This window comes from Eptesicus fuscus, chromosome 14 (assembly GCF_027574615.1).
Source record: "Eptesicus fuscus isolate TK198812 chromosome 14, DD_ASM_mEF_20220401, whole genome shotgun sequence".
Classification (NCBI taxonomy): Eukaryota; Metazoa; Chordata; class Mammalia; order Chiroptera; family Vespertilionidae; genus Eptesicus; species Eptesicus fuscus.
Window position 1 is genome coordinate 42,696,582 of NC_072486.1, and position 23,094 is coordinate 42,719,675.

The 23,094-nt window shown below is 46.7% G+C and overlaps 1 protein-coding gene across 1 annotated transcript in view; it reads right to left on the reverse strand.

Moving 5' to 3' along the window:
- Positions 1–23,094, reverse strand: part of LAMB1 (laminin subunit beta 1) — a 67,764-nt gene that overhangs the window by 9,082 nt on the left and 35,588 nt on the right. The window contains exons 17-27 of the mRNA XM_054726194.1: positions 22,765–22,888; positions 21,928–22,132; positions 20,789–20,932; positions 20,360–20,591; positions 17,505–17,668; positions 16,320–16,544; positions 15,069–15,283; positions 14,333–14,429; positions 6,540–6,909; positions 3,766–3,950; positions 2,596–2,837 (exon numbers count right to left, since the gene is read on the reverse strand). Coding sequence (XP_054582169.1) covers positions 2,596–2,837; positions 3,766–3,950; positions 6,540–6,909; positions 14,333–14,429; positions 15,069–15,283; positions 16,320–16,544; positions 17,505–17,668; positions 20,360–20,591; positions 20,789–20,932; positions 21,928–22,132; positions 22,765–22,888 — 2,203 coding nt within the window. The remainder of the gene's footprint in view (positions 1–2,595; positions 2,838–3,765; positions 3,951–6,539; positions 6,910–14,332; positions 14,430–15,068; positions 15,284–16,319; positions 16,545–17,504; positions 17,669–20,359; positions 20,592–20,788; positions 20,933–21,927; positions 22,133–22,764; positions 22,889–23,094) is intronic.

Here is a 23,094-nt window from a genome sequence, read left to right on the forward strand (position 1 = left end):
AATTTATAACCCTCATTAGTACCTTCCGCCCTGATGAACTGGAATACCAGCTGGCCTCTGTGCAGGGTGCAAACATTATCTGCTCTCTCAGATTGAAGCCCGCCAATCCGAGAGCCACAGAATGCTACCCCTGTTCTCTAACCAGTTTGATTCAAAAAAGAGCACGCAAAAAACCCAGGTATTGAGAACCTTCTGATAAATGTCCTGGTGAATAGGTTGACACAAAAGGCTTGTTATCTAGCCTTTTAGTAACTTCTCATCTAGTTAGGAAAACAGGATCATAAAGCAGCCAAGAATAGGTCAGATGCAGTATGTAAGTATGAAGGACAGCAGACAGAGGAGAGACTACTGAGGACTATAGTAGTTGTGGCTGGGGACGGATATTGGCTGGTGGGTTTTGAGCAGGGGACATGGGAGAACATTCCAGATGTGAGAGGGAGAGAGAAAACAATAGAAACCAAGATGGATGTAACTTTTCCAAATAAGCAACACCCCATAGACTTTAGTCCTTCCTTATCTACCATAAATCTCCAACGATCAGGGCTTGGTCATGGCATAGACATGGCAACTTGGTAAATTACAAGTTTGCTCTATGATGTAAAGGGCTGAGCAGGAAGAACATTGCATTTAGAGCTTTCCTAGAAAATGCTTGAACTAATAAGAAGCAAAAGATGTACTGCAATGAAAAGCAGTTAAAATATTCCCAAATAAGGAAATTGATTGATTTTAGAGATAGAGGGAGGAGTCAGAGAGAAACACTGATGTGAGAAACTAATGTTTCAGTTGTCTCTCATTTACACCTTCACAGGGGATTGAACCCACAACCTGAGTATGTGCCCTGACTGGGAATTGAACCCGAGACCTTTCAGCGTATTTGAGGACGCTCCAACCAAATGAGCCACGCTGGCCAGGGCAGGGAGTATTCTTTTTAAGAAGTAAAAAAGTTTTTTAATAAATATAGTCAACTCTTTAGACTAATAATTTTGTGATAATTACAACCCTATTATATCTCAAAATAAGTCTTTCGTATATCTGGTTTACAATACATAAAAAACTTCAGAAATAAAATTTATTCTGTGTGCTACAGAGCATGAGCTTTAATCAGAGCAGCGTTAAGACCTCAGGGATGCTTTCTAAAAACAATCTGACAGCTCACTAGATCTGTTTTACTTCAACAGACAGGGCAAGCATGGAAAAACCAGCACGGGTCTAGCTGAATAGACAAAGACAAAGAATTGAAGGCACTTAAAAAAACACAAAGGGACAAAAATCTCCCTGGACAGGAAGTGGCAGTATGGAATTCTCATAGAATAATTAACTAAGACCAACACATACCATGAGAGACCAGAAGAGGCTGGCTAAACCCTAGGTAGCTCACCACATGGAAAAGCAAGCACAGGCAAGGGTGCCCATTCAGATGGCCAGAGGAGCCTGCCACTGCCACCTTCTCCAAAGATACTTTCCCTGATGCGCAGCAAACATCCTTCAGCGTGCTTAGCTGCTTTTCATTTCAGTTTGCGGATTTTTTGTGATGACTGGTTTTTCATTAGAATTAGTAAGGAATACTGAAAGCGAAGAAGATTGAAAGAAGTGGCATCGCATGCTTAAGTATAACAACTTTGTCTCCTATTAGGTGCAATTTACACATTGGTCTAGGCCTCCATTTTTCTATTAGTGACAGGATTACTTCCTGTTTCCACTAGATGAAATAATGAGTATATATTGTAGGCATCAATTAAATTAGTCACACTAAGCACAGATGGTGTTTTTGTCCATTTCAGAGAAGGAGGGGGGTGGGTACAGGCAGGGAGGAAGGGGAACCATCGCTAAGACAAAACAAATGGTCTGAGCTCTCAGTTTTCTAGGCACTTACCTTCCTCTCTTAACTGACCCTATTTCTAAGCTGAGAGCATAAGCCTTATAGAAGTCTGTAAAAAAGTACCCTCTGAATTCTCTGATAGCTACTCTTCCATGAGAAACAATAACGAATCAAGAGGAAGAAACAGGCTCCCTTTGGCTTTTTTTGGCCTTCAGCCTGATTTTCATCGGAGTCACTACTCAATTTTATTTGGCTCCAGAGTTACTTTTTAAAAGCTTCTGGAAAATGCAATCTTTCTAGGCTGGTCTCAGGGTTAATCTTCACCAGGTAAAGTTACTGGAACAAAGGAACATTTTAATGAACACCCATGGAAAAAATTCTTTAGCTCAATTTTTTTTTTTTTTTTTTTAGGGAAGCCCAGAATGATTCTGAATTGCTCCATCGAAATGGAGTTTGCACTTCAAATTAGAACAAAGTAAAAAGGAAATGTCCACAGCATGAAAAGGATCAAGGTTAAATAAGTCACAGTATGTGAGAGCAGGCATGCTTCTCTGGGTGTTCCACAGAGAGACCCCTTGGGGAGAAGGAAGATTCGAAGCACAGAGCCTTGTTTTTAATCTGGTTCAGTCATGGTACCCCACATTGGTGGTCAGAGATGGGACCATGGAGGTTTCACTCCTGGTTCATCTGCAAAGTGAACAATATTAAAGACTAAGCAGGGTGTTTTTTTCCTCCTATAGCACCATAGCTTTGAGGCCAAGCCCCCTAAACCTTACCATTTCGGCAGCGGCTGAAAGGTCTAGACTTTGCAGTTTGCCTGCCAGTTCGTCCAGAAGACGGGCCTGCTCTGCCTGTTTTTCCCGGAACTGGGTCTCCTGATCCATCATCAAGTGTTCCACGCTTTCTCTGGTGAGCTCCGACTGCTCCACAGTGCTGCTGGGGTCTGTGGTAGAGGCATTCACCCTCTTCTCTGCCTCTAGGGACATCTGGAAATACTTGGTGATGCTATCCAGGGCGCCTAGGGCACGAAATCAAATTGCCCATAGTGAATCCTCTCATCAAGCAATGTCCATCTGTGGTGTCTTCCAGCCTAAAGGTGCTATATGGTTTGTTTTAAAATTTAAGAAATAAAATCTTCATTGAGAAATAGAACTTTTCTGTCATGGTCAATGAATAGACTGTCCCATTACGCCTCCTACTCTGGCTCCGGAGGACGCCAAACATCTGAATGAAAAATTAAGTCACCCTGCAGAATTGCTTCTATACAGGCAAGCATCCAGTTCTTTCTAGACAGCTGGCGTCAGGCAGCCTGCAGATTACGTTTCCAACCAATTTCCCCCTTTCTCAGTCATTAGGTGCACTCACACGGCTAGTCCTGTGTACATAAAGCAGCGTGGCTGTCTTGGCTTTAAGGATCTAGCCCAACAATAAGTGATCATGTATTAAACAGCATGGATAGTGTGATCTGACATATTTATACTTCCTTTTGCTTTTTGGGGGGGTGGTCCTATTTAGACCATACTATGATAACAGTAAGTGAAGGACTGGCCAAAATTATTTCCTGACCAACCAACCAGCGTTCTTGAATGTAAAAAGGTTAGCAGAAGTATCAACTTCATTTCTTAACTACTCAAGAGCCTCTTCCAAGAGAAGCCCAAGAGGTTAAACTGCTAACTGAAAAAAATCAGGAAACGAATGCCATTCTAATGAAGCAACCGCTGCGTTCTCCCTGGGACCTCTGCGGGGCCTCAGTCTCTCTGTGGCCCAGGTCCCACATTTGCAAAATGGAGACTTCAGTCCTCATTTGGTTCAGAGACAATGAAGAAAAGCTTTAAAATTGTTAGAAGGCACCTAATTTTTTTTTTTTCCTGAAAGAACTGTATGAAAGGTTGCACAGAGGGTTAAATCCATGTCCAGGATTGAGTGCTTGCACAGAAAACGCTCACCCCGAATATCTGAGTTTTTGATGAATTCCAGTTGCTCAGCAAGTTCTTTCACCGTGGCGTCCAGGCTCTCTGCTTCTGCCTGGAGAGAGTCCAGTTGTTGGGCTGTGCTGTTTCTTTGTGAATCTGTGTCAGATAATTTCACTTCTACTTGAGCCATCTTTTCCGTAACATCTTTGGTTAGTTTCCTGCAAAGAGAAGGGTAAGTTTATCCAAGTGAAATAAACCTTTTTATATTTTCTAATACGGTCATTTCAAACCAGGTCAGGAGTCAGTAACAATTTATTTCTAAATTCTGGTTTTATTTCCCTTATCGTTAAGAGACAGTATGACATCTAACTATTTTCTTTCTTCAAGGGCTTTGAAGGAAAACACGCTGCTGAGCTGTGCGGTGGCGGGTGGGCCATGTGAAGGGTGCCGAATCTCTGCTGCAATATGAGCACATGCCCAGAGTTCCGAGTCCCAGCTCTGTATGTGAGCAACTTCAAGTCCATACAGTCTCACAAACTCGAAAGACTAAGGGACTCCAGAGTAGAAGTATGCCTCCCATCCAACCACCAAAAATGCTCTGATCCAACCTCAGGGATCTCCAAGATGGGACATGCAGGACAAAAGCCCCGGAGCCCGCAGGGAGACGGCAGGAGCCACCCTGCCTTCCACACAGTCCCCCCTTAGGCAAGGGCCCAGCCAAGGAGCCTCCTCCTTCCACCAACAAGCAGCCCTTTCATTTTCCAAGAGAAAGAAGGTAGTATCTACGGAGAATGAAATATGATTAACATTTAGCTTTCACAACATTTCTAAACCCAACTGCCCTTGGTTCTGGATCTTCATGTCTTCAAAGCTGTACTTTAGGCACCTACTTATATATACGATGTGCACGTACATCACAAAAAAAGTAATCTTTGAGGAGACGAGCTTAGTTCTGGGTATTACTGAGTCACCAATTGAGTATAATTGTCTTCTGAGGGATATAACAGTATAAAAAACTGGGAAAATGTAGAGATGCTGAAAGGTTGGGGGCCATTAGAAAAAAAATGGTATTTAAGGCTGAGATAATACGATGGCCCAATTCAGAGAAAAAGTACTTAAAAGGATTTGTTAGGTTCAATTACATGTTATAAACCCAATGACTGTTTTCCCGAGGCTATTATAATATAGTTTCTTTTTTCAGTGCTTGGCTCTTACTACCAATCTGCTGATTGGCAAGAAGGCGTTCATTTCCTAAGTCTCATACAATGTGACAATTTAAAAAAAAAATAAAATCTAACATTGCACATTTTTAAATAATGCCACTTGGGAACCTGAAACATGCATCTTTGTATATTGTGTTGAAAAAGATTTCATGAAACCAGTTTTCCCAAGGTGCTTACAATCTATCTGTGAATGGACTAGTGAGGGTAAAACAGCTGCTTCGGGAATGTAAACTCTCCTCCGACAGGCTGAAGGGCACCACAGTTTTTCGTTCTTCCTTGGCTGCATGAGACCAAGGCCAAGAATCATTTCCTAAATGGGCTTGCACTCAGCACACAGCCTTCTAAAACCCATCGCTACGGTAGGAGGCTGAGCTGCTCCAGCCTTTTTTACGAGGCAAAATTCCTCATTAAAGGCACTATGGCCCCACCTAGACATTTCATAACACCCCGGTCACATGGTCTTGGACACAAAACCTGAGGTTTGACATCAAGGGACTTTGAATCTAGAAGGCCTAGGAAGGACCTTCTACAAGGTACATGAGCTAATTACTGTCAGCTGTTCCCTGCCTGCTACTCACAGGTAGCTTCGAGATGAAAAGTCCATCTGGCTTCTTAGAGATGCCGATTAAAGTCCCATCAAAAAATGTCACCGCCCTTTTGTCCTAACGTAAAATCACTTCAATGTATAGGATTTAGCTATGAAACATTCCCCTTGCTCACACCAAATGGTGAATCTGCAGTAAAAAGACATGGCATTTGGGGAAACAAATGCTTCTTGCCCTTTCCTGTTTTGTTCTTCAGCCTAGATCTTATTGTGCTGGTTTTGGGGGTCCTTTTTGGCAAAGGTAGTTGGAAGGTTTCAGAGCAGGAGAGAGAAGGCGAGGAGAAGCATGGACCCTGTGGAGTTGGCACCACTCGGCTCTCTGCTTCCACCGGCAAAATAAACTCTCCCGTCAGAGGTGATCACCCAGAGAGGATTGCTCACTGCAGGGAACTGTTATAATTAGATGAATGAAGCACTGTTCCAGGGGACCAAAGGCTGAGCAGCGGAAATAACAGTCTTATCTGTGGTAATGGAATTTCCCTGGTAGTTGCAAAACATATAAAACGATGTATATTTATAATGACTTTTGCAATTACATTAACTATTTCATAGGTGACTCTTTTTGCTACTCCATAAGGTAAAGACAAACATTATTCTTCCCTCCTCCACAGGAGAGAAAAGAAGCTCAGGAATAGGGGAGTCATTCAAATTCACAGCCTAGCAAGTAACCGGGCTGGCTCCTCAGGGGACCTTTGTCTCCGAAACCAGTGTTCTTGCCCGGCTACTGCCTTAGAGCACCATTTGCAAGAAGGAACGCTGAGTATAACACGTACATTCTATACTGCAGCTTCCACGGTTTGGGTCCCCAGTGATGTGCCAACATGCACACACCCAAAGCCCAGAGTAGACGCTGCCGGGAAATGAATGGCCCAGCATCTGCTTTCACTCACAGGACTAGCCCCGCCTTCTGATGGAAGCACCGTCTAAGCCAGCTCTGAAACAACACTGTGAACTCTCACGCACGCTCATTAACTACTTACTCTGCTTCCTCAAAGAGATTGCCAATGTTTTTCAGCGGCTCTGCAGCTGGGTTCTGGGCCAGGATGTCTCTGATCTCATTGACTTTCTTCTCCACCGAGTCCACAGTCTCCCGGTAAGGCCCGATGACACCACTGATCTTCAAGGCCTTGGCTTTCTCCAGGAACCTCTGGGTCCTGTTGGTCAACTCAGCGATGATCACGTCCCAGACAGCAAAGCACTGGTGGCAGGGTGCGCAGTCAGGGAAGACCCCCGAGTACCCTCGAGTGCACTTGTCACAGCGTGGACCCTCGACACCCTCGACGCAGACACACTGGCCGGTGGACTGGTCACACTGCGGCGTCTCAATACCCCTGGGGTCACAGTCACAGGCTAGAAGGGAAACAGCAATGCTAGCTGATCTACTAGACCACAAACCTCAGTGATGAGATCCGGCATTCAGAATCCTCTGTCACTGTCACAGCGGCAGGGTGACAATCATCGATGACTACAGCTTTACCGAGAGACCACAGCAGCTTCCTCCAAAACCTGCGTTACCTCAGCTCTTGCTGACCACTTCTTAACATAATAGTAAATGGGGCACATTTCTTAAGGTTATGCTTATTGTGCGGGCACTGTAGAAATGGTTTACATGCATCGTCTCATTGAACCCTCACAATAACCCTGTGGGATAGGTGACCTGCCTCAGGTCTTACAGCAAGGAAATGGCTGAACTAGGGTTCAGATTTAGCACTTTGCAACTCAAGAGTCTGTGCTCTTAAGCTCTGTCCTGCCTCTGCCTCCCTCTTACTGGGACTTCCCTTTAGACCCTATCAGGACAGACAAGTCAGGTGACTTCCTGATGCCAGGAGGCATCTGGCCTAAGATACAACACTGAAGAGCGGCTCCTAACACACCTCGCCCTACCTGGTCACAAAACAGAATGGTGAATACGTGGCGAAATGCAATAAACTTGATAAAAAGGAACTAAATCAGAAACAAGTCATGGGAATCCTAAGAATCTAGTTCAAAGGCTTTCTACCAAGTACAAGCTAACTTGTGGGAGCTGCCACGGTGATGACCGCTCACAGCACAGGCTCGTGAGAGGTCAGGGATGGAAGGTACCTGGGAGCCATCCCAGCCGCACCCTCTCACTGGCGGGGAGGGCTGCATCTTAGGCAGAGCCTGATGGTGCCGAGGAAGACTGGCGGTGTGGCCAGTGGACTGTGGCCGAGATTACTGATCACAATGCCTGTGCCACTGACCCCTGGCTTACAGTCTCAAGTCTCAGGGGAAAAACTTACTTTTGTATCAACACTTGACATTTCTGAGTATTTGTATAGAGTTTAAGTAACAAAAAAACCTGTGCCCACATCTGATCTCTGGCCTTAAATCCTTCTGGGAAAAGGTGGGGATTAATGAAAAGCAACCCGAATGTCTTATTTCCATAACTAGCCTGAGGATTCCAGGGCCCTATGTCCATTCTCAGCACCGAGCACAGGGTTAACTTGCAAACTGGAGCTGTTGTCTTTGCCAAATGAGGCCCTGACCTCGTTTTTGGTGCAGGCATGCGAGGGACATTTATACACCTCTATAAAAGAAAAGAATCCTAACATGTCAACAGTGACCACAGCACAAACAGACCCATACTCTCTCAGAGGTCTTTATAAAATCTTGGGCCAATAGCTATGACTCGCCCCTGAAAGACTCCCTAATGGAAACATCTTCTGGACCCAGTCTCACTGACGTCCTGAGAGCTGCTCACAGCACCTCTATCCTCCAAACCCAGAGAGATGTGTTTGCGGCCCGTGACCTTGCATCTGACCCTCCCTACATCCTGCCTTATATTATTGGTTGTTTTCATTGCCTTTGTTGGCCAGCTACACCCAAGTGCTCGAGTGGCAAGTTTGTGCAGTACAGTGTCGTGGTCAGAGCACAGCCTATGGGCCCAACTGCCTGGTTGTGAACCCTGCCATCCCCACACCCCTGCAGTGTGACTCTGGGTGACAGGGAAACTGAGTCACAGTTTCCTTATCTGTAAAAAAGGAGTCATGAGTATACCTAACTCATAGGATTGCTTTCAGGATGAAATAACTTAATTCCAAAGTGCTTCAGGGAAGGGCTGACTCCCAGTAGGCACTCAGTAAATGCTTTTTATTACTATTACTTTCTGTGCCCATGTAAGCGCCAGGTGGTCTCTTGCTCAAAGTGTTGCTTGATCACATTTCCATTGGCTAAAGAGAAAAAAGAGTGGTCAAAGCCCTGGCCGGTGTTGCTCAGTGGTTAGAGTGTTGGCCCAGGCACCAAAAGGTTGCGAGTTCTGCTCCTGGTCAGGGAACATACCGAGGTCGTGGACTAGATCCCCGGTTGGGGCATGTAAGGGAGGCAACTGATTAATGCTTCTTTCTCACATTGATGTTTCTCTTTTCCTGTCTCTTTGAAAATCAATTAAAAAAGAAGGCATACATATCCTTGGGTGAGGATTTAAAAAAATAAAGAAAAGGCAAGTGCACTCCCATTAAGGTTTTCCTCATTTGTCTTTTACATAACCACATTTTTTCCCATAAGGAGGATACCTGGCTTTGGTTTAAGTCTTTCTATGAACATATTGTTAACAAGTTGGCACCAGGAGGTCTAAAATTCTGCTCAACAAACAATTTCAGTGGACATTTTTGGCAATTAACTACATAATTTGAAAAAAGCAGCCATGTTCTTTTCCCATAGCTCCATCTAATTTTGGATGACACCTATTCTTATGCCTGCCGATCTCTGGATCCTGTCCCTTTAAGAGCAGTATTCTGAAGGGCCGGCAGGAATTCAGCTATTTCCAGTAGACAAGGACCAGTTCAGCTGAACTGACCAACATTCCTTTCCTTCAATTGAAAAGTAGAGAGTCAAATTTCACAGATGGCTGGATTGCAGTTTCATCAATGAAAAATTGATCCTGATCTTTCTCTGAAAAGATACCAAATGCCTATTCTAACATGCATAAGGTTTTAATTTCAAACTGCAGCTGGGAAACTGCTAAGCTCCTGTGGACATGTGCTTCCTTCCCTGCCTCTTGTTCCAGGATTGCTTCTCCAACCGGGTTCGCCTGGGAGGCGATGTTAACCACGTTGTAAAAACACTTCCCAAGAGTACTTTTTGACTGAAGTGGAAAGGTTGGTTCTCACCTGACAATTTAAAACTTCATGGACACAGAAACTATGAAGGAGACTCTCCAATCATCTCTTGCACTCACGGGAACCTAAACACTGCAACAGTGCAGACCATCTCAGATGATTCCAGTAGATTTTCTCCTCTCAAGGGAAAGGGAGAGGTGACCAGGTGGACCTGTAGCTCAGCCTTGCTTTAAGAAACGAGATTTTTGGCCAGAGGATCAAAAGCTTTCTCTTGGGCAGAAGGAGAGAGTGTATAGCAAAAGGGAACAAATCATGATGATGAAGAATAGCACTTTGAAAATGAGACCGTCATTTTTAATGGGCCATAAGAATTCCACCTTCATCTGTAAATATATTCTTGGTTATGTGGTCAGTAGACTTCCTCTACTTTTACTAAATTTTCTTATCATTTCGAACAGGATCTCTGAAAGGTAGGTAAATGAAGAGTATCGCACCATTTAATAGATACTTAGGCCTGGGGAGGGAAAAACCCCAATAAGTCAATGTGAGAATGGGAAACAGCCAATGGACCTCTTTGTCAGTAGGTATGATCTTTCTGCTTTTTCACATCCTTCCTCGCTTTCTCCAGACCTCCTCTGCCCACTGAAGGAAGTCCGCCTCAATGGTTTGGATACAAGACAAGGCTTTTCACAATCTGGTGAAACCGAATCTCTCCATGACTGTCCAGTGAGACGGTTTCCTGAGGGCGCCCCTCCCACCCCAGTCTTGCTGCTACATGCTGTCCTTATGGTCCTTTAGCCAGAACAACAATTCTCTCTCTAAATATCACAGCAGGCCCTCACTTGTATTTGTCTTTGGGCAAATCACTTAACCTCTCTGAGCCTGAGAGAGTTCTAGACTATGAAACAGAGATTATACTTCACTCACAAGTTGTTGTAAGGATAAAATCAAGAATTTGCATCCAATATCCCTACAAGTGCTCAGCACACGGCAAATTCTCCGTAAGTGACGACTAGAGCTAACCTTGTCTATGAAACCTTGCCCAACGACTTTAGCTCCTGCTGGTCTTGCCTCTGCTGACAGGTAAAAAGGTCTCCACAGGTTTCTTGCTCCTGCCATTGCACACTCTTCCGTTTCCCCGGAGAGCCTGCAAGCACCTCCCGTTCCGGTGGCAGCTTGTCCGTGTGTGTCCACTCCCTGCAGGCCCAGTGGGCAGTGCTCAGGGCTGTGCTGGTTCTCTACCTTTCCTTCCGAAACAAGCCCACCAGGGCCGGGGGAAGTGCTACATCCAGCCACCAGGAAACAGGGTCCATTCTTTCCTGCCAGCAACCTTGTCCCGAAGTAACATGGGACTCCAGGTATCACGCCCAAAAGTTTACTGACACTTTACCTCGGCATTTCCAGTCTACTGTAAGGGCAGGAAATCTAACATTTTTAATCTCTTAAATGTGTTGTTTTTTGCTTTACATCCTCTCCCTCCCTTAGCCCCGCCGTTTTTTGTTTTTAGCCTCAGTAATATAACTTCGGTTTTGGAATGAAAATTGGGAGAATGACTACGATTTCACCTGCAGAAAGAAGCTGGCTGTCTGGTCCAGGGATAAGCAAATTTTTTCTATCAAAGCCCAGATAGTAAATATTTAGGCTTTGCAGGCCAGTTGGTCTCTGTCACACTATTCAGCTCTGGCACTGTAGCGTGAAGGCAGCGCTGGACAATTCGTAACACACGGGCACGCCTCTGTCCAATGAAACCTGACTGACAGACAGACAGCTGTACCTGGCACATGGCCATGGTTTGCCTGCCTCTGGCACAGCCCAGCTCTTCAGGGACCGTGCTCTGCGATCAGAATTATGTAAGACAACCCTTCCCTCTACTAACAAGAGTATGGTGATTCTCCAAAGAATCAAATTAAATCTGATTTCCTGAGTCACACTGACAATAAATAAAGAATAAAGTGGTTGTAAATGAATCCCAGGCTGAGAAAGGAATACAAGCATTCTAAAAATTTATGCCCGAGCAAAGAAATGGACTTCATTTTTCTACTAAAACAATGTGAAATGAGAAACAAGCATGATGGCCACTGCCCACAGCTTCCCACCTACGGCCCACATTTCCAGTTTGCCCGGGTTTAAGAAACACTGGCCTTTCCCAAGACGGGAGACTCTTTGCTCTCTCTGAGTCCACAGAAAGATTCCTCATGTGACCCTTTGACTCCGAGGGGCACGGCGCAGCGCTCCAGGCTGAGGTTTTCTCTGACATGGTCAGCCGTGGGCGGGCGAGTTCTCTCTCCATCCCAGCACAGTGGTGGGCTTGTTCAGACTTGGCACAATCGGCCAAGCGCCTCAACCCGCCTGGACAATAGGAACATTCAACAATTTATATGTTGGAGACTCTACTGGTTTGTCTTACATAACTGCATCTCTTCTCCACAAGGAGAATACTTAGCGAGGGCCTAAGCTTTCTATAAGGTTATTGTCAATGAGGTGGCACCACAAAGTCTCAATCTGTGCCCTGTTTGACGGAAAGATTTGAAGTTGAAGACAACTTGGCAATTCATTATGTAATGTGAGAAAAGGGGGTCACATTCTTTTCTCATAGTTCCATCTAATTTCCAACGATAACCATTCTTGTCCCTGCTAATCCCTGGGGGTCCAGTCCCTTCAAAGTTCTTGTCATCCCATTACCATTTGTGACTACATTCCAGCGCGTGGGGAGCCCCGACTCCATCTGCTTCTGCATTTTTTGTCCCAGCCCTCATCAGATCACCCTGGCCCTGCTCCTGCCGCCTCCCGGCACACAGGCCCTGCGGCTGCGGGGACTGCCCAGGGTTAAGTCAATTCTCACTCTCCCTGGACGCTTTTTAAGTCAGGAGCTTCCTCCACAGGGTGTCAGAAGCATCTGGGTCCCAACAGTTTCTTATGTAATGGGCTGACCTTTCTTCTGGGTAAAACAACGAATTGGGCAAACTATTCCGTTGCTTTCACTCTTTGCAAAGTTTCTAAAGCATGATCAACTTTTGACCCAAATAAAACTGATATTGTGCCTACGCCACGATTTTTCTGGCAGATTTAGAGCCAAGACTTTGAAGATAAAGGGTAAAGTTCTGAGCACTAAATGGACAATTCTCTGATGGACTCTGGCTCCGGTCACAGGCTTTTCATGCGAACTGAGCTTAGATGGAGCAAAAGGTCAGAACGCTTTGGCAGCCAACGCTATTTTTCCAGTGACACATGCTAATAGAATCGGCTATAAGCAATGATAGAGCCATTATCTGGGGGAAAATCAAGCCCCTGGGACCTTAGGGGCATGACAGGATTGAGGGGTGTAACAGAAGAGTGGTTAGAACTCTGGGTTTTTCTTGCAGGAGACATCTTAGTGCACGTGGTTCATTGCATGTCCCGGGCACTGAATGGTGGTGAGAAAATCAGCTCCCATTAAAACCAACATCTGGACCGAGGACTGATGAATGAAAAAGCACTTGTTTATTGACACAGCAAACATCATGTCCTCTGTGGAGCAAACCCTAACCTAACTTAAGATGTTGGTCCAAGTCCTTCTGGCTAAGCCTCAATTGGAGAAACAAGTCATATGCCTTTTGTTCTGGTCTTGTCCACTGTTTGAAATGTTCCTGCTATTAAGGAACCGTGGTTGACTTCAAGAACACATAGTATCTGGGTTTCTGACCTTTGGTAGGAGAAAACTGAACGTACTGCTAACTTTCTCACTACGGTTGTACCCAAAAAAGAAAAAGTTGATACAGTCAACATAATTTTTTCCATTTGTACAGGGATAATACACTGTATTAAATATGTAAGGTCTTCATCTACATGGGTTTGATTGCAGAAACTAATCAAGTATTCTTTAAATTAAAAAAAAATAAAAAGGTAATTTTTAAATTTAGAGTCCAACAGGGACCTAGAATTTCAGATACGTAACGAAGAAAAGATATCAAAGAACAAGTATGAAACTACAGAAGATATTTATCTATAGGTGTAAACTTAAAACATAGGGAAGAAAATCAAATAGGAAAACAGAATAGACACAATCTTTCCTGTAAATGTTTTTACTTCCATATCTGAAAAGTAATCTGGCAGGTCAAAAAAAATAAAAAAATATTGCTACAGCATAAGACTTGAGCAATCCTAATGATTCATGGGATTTTAACAAGTTTCTGTTCTTAACAAAATGTCAGCTTCTCTCTCCCAGTCCCATGCTGTCAGAAGCTTAGGTAGGAGTCTGGGCTTTACTCACACCGACCGACCGGGAGCGCCTGTCCCGTCCGCCTTGCTGTGCATGAAGGCGCCGTGACCTCGCCCTGCAGTTCCCCGTCGCGGGGACGTCGCACATGGCACAAATGCTGAGGGCTTACCAGTTTATCGAAATACGTGGTTGCCATAAGCCCATTTTGCTGAAAAGCATTTTAAGAAGCAATTGTGTGTATTTGTGACACCTGTGTGTGCACGTGTCTGCGCAGAGACACACAAGCGCTACGAAAAGCACAGCAGGTCCACTTTCCACTGCCCACACGTCCACAGGGCTAGGCTGTTAGATGTTTAAACCAAGAGCGTGAATTTATTTTGTCATTAAACACAGAGTTGTTATAGACAACTTCATCTGCACGGCACTTCAGAGTTTACAAAAAGCCGTGGCCTCCACTCTGACAGCAAGCACCAGCCCGGGGAACGCGCGGCCTTACCTCGGCATTCCACGTTGGGGTCTCCCCAGAAGAGCTCCTGGCACTCGCTGCAGGTGCGGCCCCCGAAGCCAGGCATGCACTGGCACTGCCCCGTGAACTGCAGCCAGAAACAGATCTCCGTCAGCGGGCTGCAGGGCACACCCGGTCACACTTTCTTTCCCGGCTGCCAGTTAGGGGAATGAATGGGACTGAGCTGCTGGCCTGAGGCCTCCACACCCTGACTGGAGGGGGAGTCTTCCTTCTGTCCCGTCCCGGGTGCTAGGGCCTAGCTACTCCTGTGCAGAGGTCGGGAGGGCCCCGAACACATCACATCTTATTTACATGCTTCTTCACCACTCGCTACAGGCCCCGGGGCTCACCTGCCGGGGTAGCCCTCCTTCTGACAGTGCTGCCTGGGGTACCTTTCAGGCCACGTGGCTAAGACAGCAGTCTGATCCAGCAGCCAGGGACATTCTAATGTGGGTCAGCAGCGGGAGGCCCTCTATTAAAATGCCCTGGTTGCATCGGATGGGGCCTCCATGTGTGCTTATGTCCCAGGCGAGGGGAAAAAGTGACAGCTGACATGCAGTCTGTGCTGTGTTTGCCAAGCTGTGGGTCCTGCGGCAAGAAAGGCCGGGGCCACCGGGAAGGAGCCTTCCTCTCTCTAACTGGGACAAAGGCACCAAACAGCTGTTCCCTGGATTCATAAAGGCATCTTTCCTCAGCCCTGAGGCCCCCCTGCCCCCCAGCAGCTCACCTCATTACAGGACGGCCCGAAGGAATGAGCAGCATCACAGCTGCATGGGTCACACCCAGTCCCGCTGGCCAGCTGCCAGGTATTGGGTGCACAGCGGTCGCAGTTCTGCCCGACCACATTAGGAAGACACGGACACTGGCCGGTGGTTTTGTCGCACTGGCAGTCGGAGCTGTTACAGTGGTCCTGCACGGTGCCCAGGGAGTTGCAGACGCACTCTGGAAAAGAACACGACCAGACTGACTCACACAGCCACGCTCACAAACTACGGGCAATGCAAAGTGAGCTAGCTACCTCCCCAGGGCTAAGATTTCACTCTCCAGGTTTCAACCTGGAAATGCAAATAAGCAGTGAAAAGAATGGAGGTGGTAAAAACAAACAAAACACATACACACAAAGAACTACAACTATTGTTCTTCAGAGGTTCTGAGGATGTTCTATTCTACAGTCCTAAGGTTTCCCACGCAGACGTGCACCACGGCACGCTCTAGCAGAATTTTCAAAATACTATGCACGTTTAATAAGCTGCTGGTGAATCGTTTTTAAATGGAGGATTTAACTAGAAATAATAAAAAATATGCCGTGGGAACTGAGACATATAATGATTTCAAACTCTTGGCAGGGAGCAGCAGTAATGGATGTGTGAGACAGCAGGTAGGAGCCCTTTAAGCGAGTAAGACTTGAAGGAATCCAGCCCTGCAGGTCCTCAACATTCCACACGTGTTTGCATAAACAAAGACGGGGCCTGGGGGCTGTGCACAGGAACAGCAGGCAGTGCTCCCTGATCTTGGTAAGAGAGAAATAAGGAAGTTCTGAACCAGAGACTTCAGAGATGGTTCTTTCTTTTCCTCAGCCTAGGAGGCTCTGTCCATCAATGGCAGACAAGGCATGGACCAGAGTGGGCATCTAGGATCTCCAAGTCCTAGCCAATCAGCAGCTTCCTGGGCAGAACCTGGATAAAATCAATACACTTTATTGGATGGCATTGATCAGCTACACAGTTTTTCCCTTTTGATTGTCTCTCTCAGGCACTGAGTCATACTCTGAGACTTCAGTTCTGCTGGAAAATGAGGATTATAAAGAAAAGAAAAAAAGATCAGTGTCATCTTTCTTTTGCCAAAAGAGGACTTTTACCTCTCTGAACAAGGGACAAGTGTATTCCCAAAGGAAAGAAATACCAGGAGAACGGAATCCCCCGTGAAGGAGAAGGTGGAAACCCTCCTAATAAACGGGCACAACCAACGCGCCTCTTACTCCGACAGTCCTGCTGGAGGGCGTCCCCGTAGTAGCCGAAGCGGCAGCGCTGGCAGTGCTCCCCTTCCGTGTGGTACAGGCACTTGAGGCACCGCCCAGTCTCCTTGTCACAGGCGTCGGGGTCTGTCGTGTCAATGTTGTGGTGACAGTGGCAAGGCCGACACGCCCCTCCAACATCAGAGGGATTGCCGAAGAAGCCCGAGGCACAGTCCTCGCATCTGGAGCCTGTTGTCCAATAAAACCAAGTGCAATACCTTTAGCCTGGGGACACAAGGCCTAGTCCATCCACATTCCTGCCCAGAGAGTCAGCCAGGCTGTGCTCCGCACCACATAAGTTACCCAGCTCGGGGTTCCCACATCTTGAGGGGGGAAAGCCAGGCTTCTATAAGTAACACTGCGGCAGCCTGGCTCAGAGGCCACAGTGGGGCATGGGTGCCTATAGGAGTTCCGGCACAGGGGCTTTTAGCTTCTCACTACACAGGAATCGAGCAGATTAGGAGCTAAATTAATGACCTAATGGGTAACGCTTAGTTTGGTGTTAAATCCTAATCCAAGGATTATATTGACTGAAAAATCACTGCTCCTGCCTGAGCAACCTGAAAAATGGGGTCCTTCATGATGACCAAATTCCCTAAGAAATCCTGAAACCACAGGTAAATGTTTACTGAGCTGTGGATAAGTGTAACTAGTATTTGAAAGCATGGGATCAAGTATGAAATAAAAGGGAGTTTATTTTCACTATTCATTACACTCCTTGAGTGTTGACAGATAACGTAAGTATAACCAACAAGAAGAATGTATCTAGTATTGGCTGACTCGGTGCCCTGGGGACTCCCTACATGATATTCTTTTCTTCCTTCTGTCTGTCCATTGGTCACATCACTCCTTTGAGAGTCTTCTGCTAGGAGCTGGCCAAGGGAAGGGTGAAGTCGAATGTAAATTAAAAGTGTTCACAGGGATTTGTTATGGATTCAAATGAGCTTGCTCTCCTGCTCTGTACTGTAACATTATTATCATCGAGACTCAAGAATGACTCTATCCCACGTGCCAAACAAGAAAAGAGTTATCTTTTCAGATTCCCTTCACTGGTAATTAAGGATTGGCTCATTCTTCATCTATTTCCTTCATTAACAACTAACTCATAAAAGACACCTCTCTTCCTTCCAGAGTCTCTACATTACTTACCAATGTACCCAGGGTTACAGACACACGCGAGCTGTAAAGTTACAGGATCTTGATAGCAGCTACTGGCAAACTGGCGTCCGCTGTCGGGACCATCTGGGCACGGACATGGGCGGCAGTGATCTCCTGACCCAATGATGGGATCACCATAGTAACCCGCCAAGCACCTACATCAGTCACAAAAGAGAGAGGGCCCTGAACCAGACTTGTAAGAAACCTGCGACAAGAAAAAGTCTTAGAAACTGCATTCTCTGTTTGGGAACACACTTCCCAATGGAACAGTGGTTCTCAAACGTTAGTTCTAATCAGAATTCCCCGAAAGGACTTGTTCTAACTCAGATTGCTGGGCTTCTCCTCCGTTTCTGACTGAGGTGGTCCCAGGTAATGATACTGCTGGTCTGGTTTCACTCCTGCAGGGCCACTGCATTAGGGTGACATCCCTGGCCTCACCTGGACCCTCCCTACCTCCTTCCCAGGGAAAGAGGTGTATCTCCCCACGTGCACCCCACCGTCCCGTCAGCTGCCCGCCTGCCCTGAGCATTCTGGTCAGCTCCCTCCTTGCATTGAGTCTGGGGAAGGGGTGGGGGGACCTGTGGCTGTCTGCCTCTGCCTGAGAGGGTGACATGCTAGCTAGCCCATGGCGGATGTTCTGCAACCAGCCTTTACCAGAAACAGAGCTGATAAGGAAGCGCTCCAGCTGCATGACTCTTGCGTCTATCTCTCAGGTGGTTTCAAAGTTGGTCAGGGATGAGGAATGTTATTTATCAACTCCTCCGTCCCATCTCCTCTCCTCACAGATAAGGAACCCTTGGAGATTAACTGATTTGCAAGCTTACACAACTCGTTAGTAAAGAGCCAGGATTTGAATGCAGCCTCCTGACTTCAGCAAGGAATTCTTGGACTATGTCATGCTGCTTCTCAATATGAATGGTGTTTAGGTTACTGGCTTACTTCCTGTAACCTAAGAGCTTAAAGGCATTTGAAGATCATCCAATCCAACCTAGTTATTCACTAACAAAAAGGTGGATACTTGGAAAAGTGAGATAACTCCTCCAAGGTGATAAAGCAGGTCAGAAGCAGGACAGGGCCTGGAACTCAGGTCTAAGGATTTCCAATTCAGTTTGTTTTTCATATATTTTTTTCTTCTTTTTTGAGGCAGAGGTACTATTTTTTAAGTGGTTGTGGGGGAAGATGAAGAAATAGAAGGGAAAAGTTGTTCAAAGGAAACTAACCATGTGCTGGGGAATTGGTGGTGATGAAGCAATTTCATACACTGGGTTTTGAGAAAGTTTTCTAGGTGAAATAAACCCCCATACATCATGACAGAAACTGAGTGTCCATTTCCTGGCTCCCCCTCCACTTCCCCCTTCGGGGACAATCTGAGCCTGGAGCTTCTTTTTAAATGCATGGGCTTGATACTAATTATCTTGGAAGAGGAAAAGAATGATGAGAAATCAGCTCAAGCTAGAAGCAAATTACTTCAAATAAAGTTTTGTTGTCCAAACTAGGGCAAAATATCTTTCCTCCTCCCACACCCTCTCTCGTTGTCCAGCAAGAAATCAAAACACTTTACAAGAAAATCCAAGAACAGTTGGCAATATAAACCAAGCCATTCTCACCGGATGTTCTTGCAAAGACATTACACAGTGTGCTGCTTGCGAATCGGCATGTGGACACCACCTCTGATGACTGTGCTCCCGCTTGTAATCTGATTTTCTCATCTGTCTCTTTTTCTCTAATTCATTTTCTATCTCGCATTGAAAAAATAATAGAAAACTTAATGCAGAAAACAAAAGAGGACACCAATATTCCTTTCAATCTTGTGTAATTCGTTCCTTACAGCCTTTTACAACACGGTTTTGTGGTTGGAAGGAATAATTTTTACTCAAAGAAGTAATCACTGGAACCTCCGAATTCTTGCATACCCTCTAGCACAGAGACAAGAGCCACACATTTGCTTCCATGCACACCTTCATGCCATAAGTGAATCACATATTCATTTTTACTAGCAATTTCTCTTTCATGTGATGAGCGACTTTTGTACTGACTGAGGCGACTTGCTGAAATTTTAAAAACAAAAATCCCATATAGAGTGGATGGATATTAAAAGAGAAAATTTACTGACATGGAAGGTGAAGACCAGTACTAAAAAAAAAAGGCAGGTTCTAATAGCATGTCTGCCTTTCTTAATTAGTGATGAATAGTTAAGCCAGCATGTCATTCTCTCACAGGGACTATTTCTTATCGAGTGAGCAGGGCTGTAATGTTATTAGAAGCACAGTCTATGTCCCATGCTTATTACATCCAGTGCAGTGCTTTGCACCCATAACAACTCTCCCATTCACAGCTGCTAACTGCAGCGCAGATCTACTTTTGCACATTTTATGTGGTCCGGTCTGGAAACTATAGCTACATAAAATGTTTAAAAAAACACACACACAACACAAAGCTATTTAAAATGACTCATCCCATTTGGATTGTGTTTCCAGTTTGACTGAAATTAGACATTAACATTTCACAATTCGCATCCCCCGCCAGAATCTGGTAGGACAGAGAGATGATTTCTGCCCAGACCTATGGCGACTTCCAGGATTCCCCCCCCAAGAGGGCAGATTCACGCCGGGCTTGCTCTCGGCCACGTCCCCAGCCCCAGAACCATGCCTGCCTGGCACACAGAAGGTGTCAACTAGATAGGTACTCGATGAATGAATGAGTTCCTAGAAAATACTGAAGGGGTCAGAAACGACCGAGCCATCTGGAGCCTGGTGGAGATTCCTTCTGGGGTTTCCCGAAGGTGATGTCGACTCAGCCAAACATGACCTCGCTCTCTCTACTTTCAAGAGGCTGCGCCCACGTACCTTTCACAGTTATGGCCCGTGGTGTAGTCCTGGCAGCTCAAGCACTCCCCCGTCACCGAGTCGCAGTCGTCGGCGTGGCCGTTGCACTGGCAGGGCTGGCAACTCGGGAAGCCCCAGTACCCGGGCAAGCACCGGTCACACTGCCGCGCGTACACCCCCTGGAAGCAGTGGCACTGGCCGGTGACCGGGTCGCAGAAAGCACTTTCAGAGCCTTGCAGATGGCAGTCACACGCTGGAGAGACACGCAACCGGGGGACCACCTTGAGGAACGCATTGCATGCAAGCTCACCCCTCGTGCAGGCTCCCGCAGCATGCCCCCGGGCTCCCGGGCTCGACTTCCCGAGGGAAGCACCGCCTCCGGAGCTGGGCTAACCCCCCAGGACCTGTCGGATGATCCGCAGGAGCACACTCCAGGCCAGATGAACCTACGTTTGCATCCACTGGGGCCAAAGCCGAAGGTTCCGGGGGCACATCGGTCGCAGGTTCTTCCAACCACGTTCGGCCGGCACTGGCACTGGCCGCCGTTGGGGTCACAGACGGAGCTTAAGGAGCCCTGAGGGTCGCACTCACACGCTGCAGGGGAAGAAGAGGTCACGGCCTGGGACACAGCAGCGGCTCCGCCCAGAAAGGAGCGCAGCCTGTCACCCCCGGCCCTGGCCCGGCCTGTCCCCTCCCTGGGGCTCTCTCTGGTCGGCCCTTCCTCCTCGACCCCCTGGGCTTATTCGGAATTCCCACCGAAACCAATCGCATCCCTGCGAGGGGCAGGAGGGAAGCCACAGGACGCCGAGTTGGCAGACACAAGCAGGTTTTCTAGGAAAACCATGAAGGTTTTCTCTCCTTCGAAGCGGACATATCACAGGACCTTAAGGCAAAAGCCCAGGGACCTCTGGGAGAGGGTCCGACCTTTCAAAGAGAAAACCAAATTCAGTTCTGTGCTGCGCCTCTGACCCGGCCCCACGGCCCGCCCTGCCGCGGCCACGCTGCCGCCTCATGCCTCCCGTGTGCGTGTGTGTGTGCGTGTGTGTGTGTGTGTGTGTATGTATGTGTGTGTGTCTGTATGCATGTGTGTGTGTGTGTATGTGTGTGTGTATGTGTGTGTGTGTATGTATGTGTGTGTGTATGTGTGTGTGTATGTGTGTGTGTGTATGTGTGTGTGTGTATGTGTGTGTGTGTGTGTGTGTGTGTATTGATTGCATTCGCAATGGGGCTTTATCACTGAAATATTCTTTAAAAAAAAAAAGACAAACTATTTTTTGTTGTTTTTGTTCATCCTCACCCAAGGCTATTTTCCCACTGATTCTTAGAGACAGTGGAAGGGAGGGGGACAGACAGAGAGAGAGAAACAACGATGTGAGAGAGACACATCCATGGGTTGCCTCCCACATGTGCCCCAACCAGGCCAGGGAGCCAAACTGGCTAGGGCTAAAGACAATTGTTGAGACACGATTTTTCTTGTGCCGACTGCCTAACAGCTATCTAGAGGGGGTGCTTTCCAACGTACCTCACGATGCCAAGTGTGCTCTTGGCTCTCAAGAAGAAAGGGCAGAAGCGGCTGTGCTAATACCTACCCAAGCCTGTCTGGTGTATCAGGGCGGAAATGCTGAAGATTATGTTCCTGCAAACGTCAGTCATTGGCGTTTTCACAACGCTTCTGCTGTTCTCCAGACATCGGTATCTCTGGAAGATTTCCCAGGCACCGTTGGTGACAGCCCCATCCCCCGAACCTCCCACGGTGAAGATGTCCAGCGACTGACAGAACGGCATGAGGACGAGCTATGAGGAAACGAGATCAGCAAAGTGTTCGTACACGGATGCCCGGCGTCCACAATGACAGCAAGTAAACACAAAAAACCCCAGATGCTTCTTTGACTCACGAAAAGGAAAAGTCCGATTCTCTTAATAAACCTTCCCATTCTTAAAATCTTGCCAGAAAGGGTTTAGGTAAACCTTAGATAGTTTGATGGTTTTTGAAGTGTCATTTTTAAGACATTTCATATTTTCAGAAAGAATCAGAGGGTGGAATTTTGTTTTGTTTTGTTTTTAAATCCTCCTCACTTGAGGACATGCTTAGAGAGAGGAAGGGAGAGAGGGAGAGAGAAACATTGATCTGTTGCCTTCCATATGTGCTCCGATTGGGATCAAACCCACAAGTCAGGAATATGCCCTGGTGGGGAATCGAACCAGCAACCTTTAGGTGCACAGGACGATGCTCAAACAGCTGAGCCACTCAACTAGGGCCAGAGGGTGGGGTTTTTCTAAAACAAAATAAGCAAAGCATCCTTGGAGGTACAAAGATGACTCTGCCCAGCCTCTCAGCACGACCCCTCCACAAACCCTCTGGGGAGGAAGAGGAACACTTCCCGCCCAGCCTTCCCTGCGCGTGTCGGGAACAGCCCCGCGCTTACTGAGTCGATAAGCGTGTAGGGGCTCTCCACGCCGCTGTCGGAGGAGGTGTACTGGGGCAGCTCCAACCTGACCGTGTAGTTCACGCCCTTCTCAAAGCACACGGGGCGCGGAAGGACGACGTACCTGCCCCAGGTCAGAAAGAACAACAACAAGAGTCAACCTTTAGGTATCCAGCCAGTCAATCAAAGCGCTACGCAGCTCTTTCCGGAGGAAGAAAGTCAATAGTGTTTGCCTTTGACCCTGAAATGGTGACTGTACAACGCACAAGGCAAGATACCAGAAAACAAAGGAAATGTTCAATTTGCATGTTGGTTCTACTGAGCTGCAAA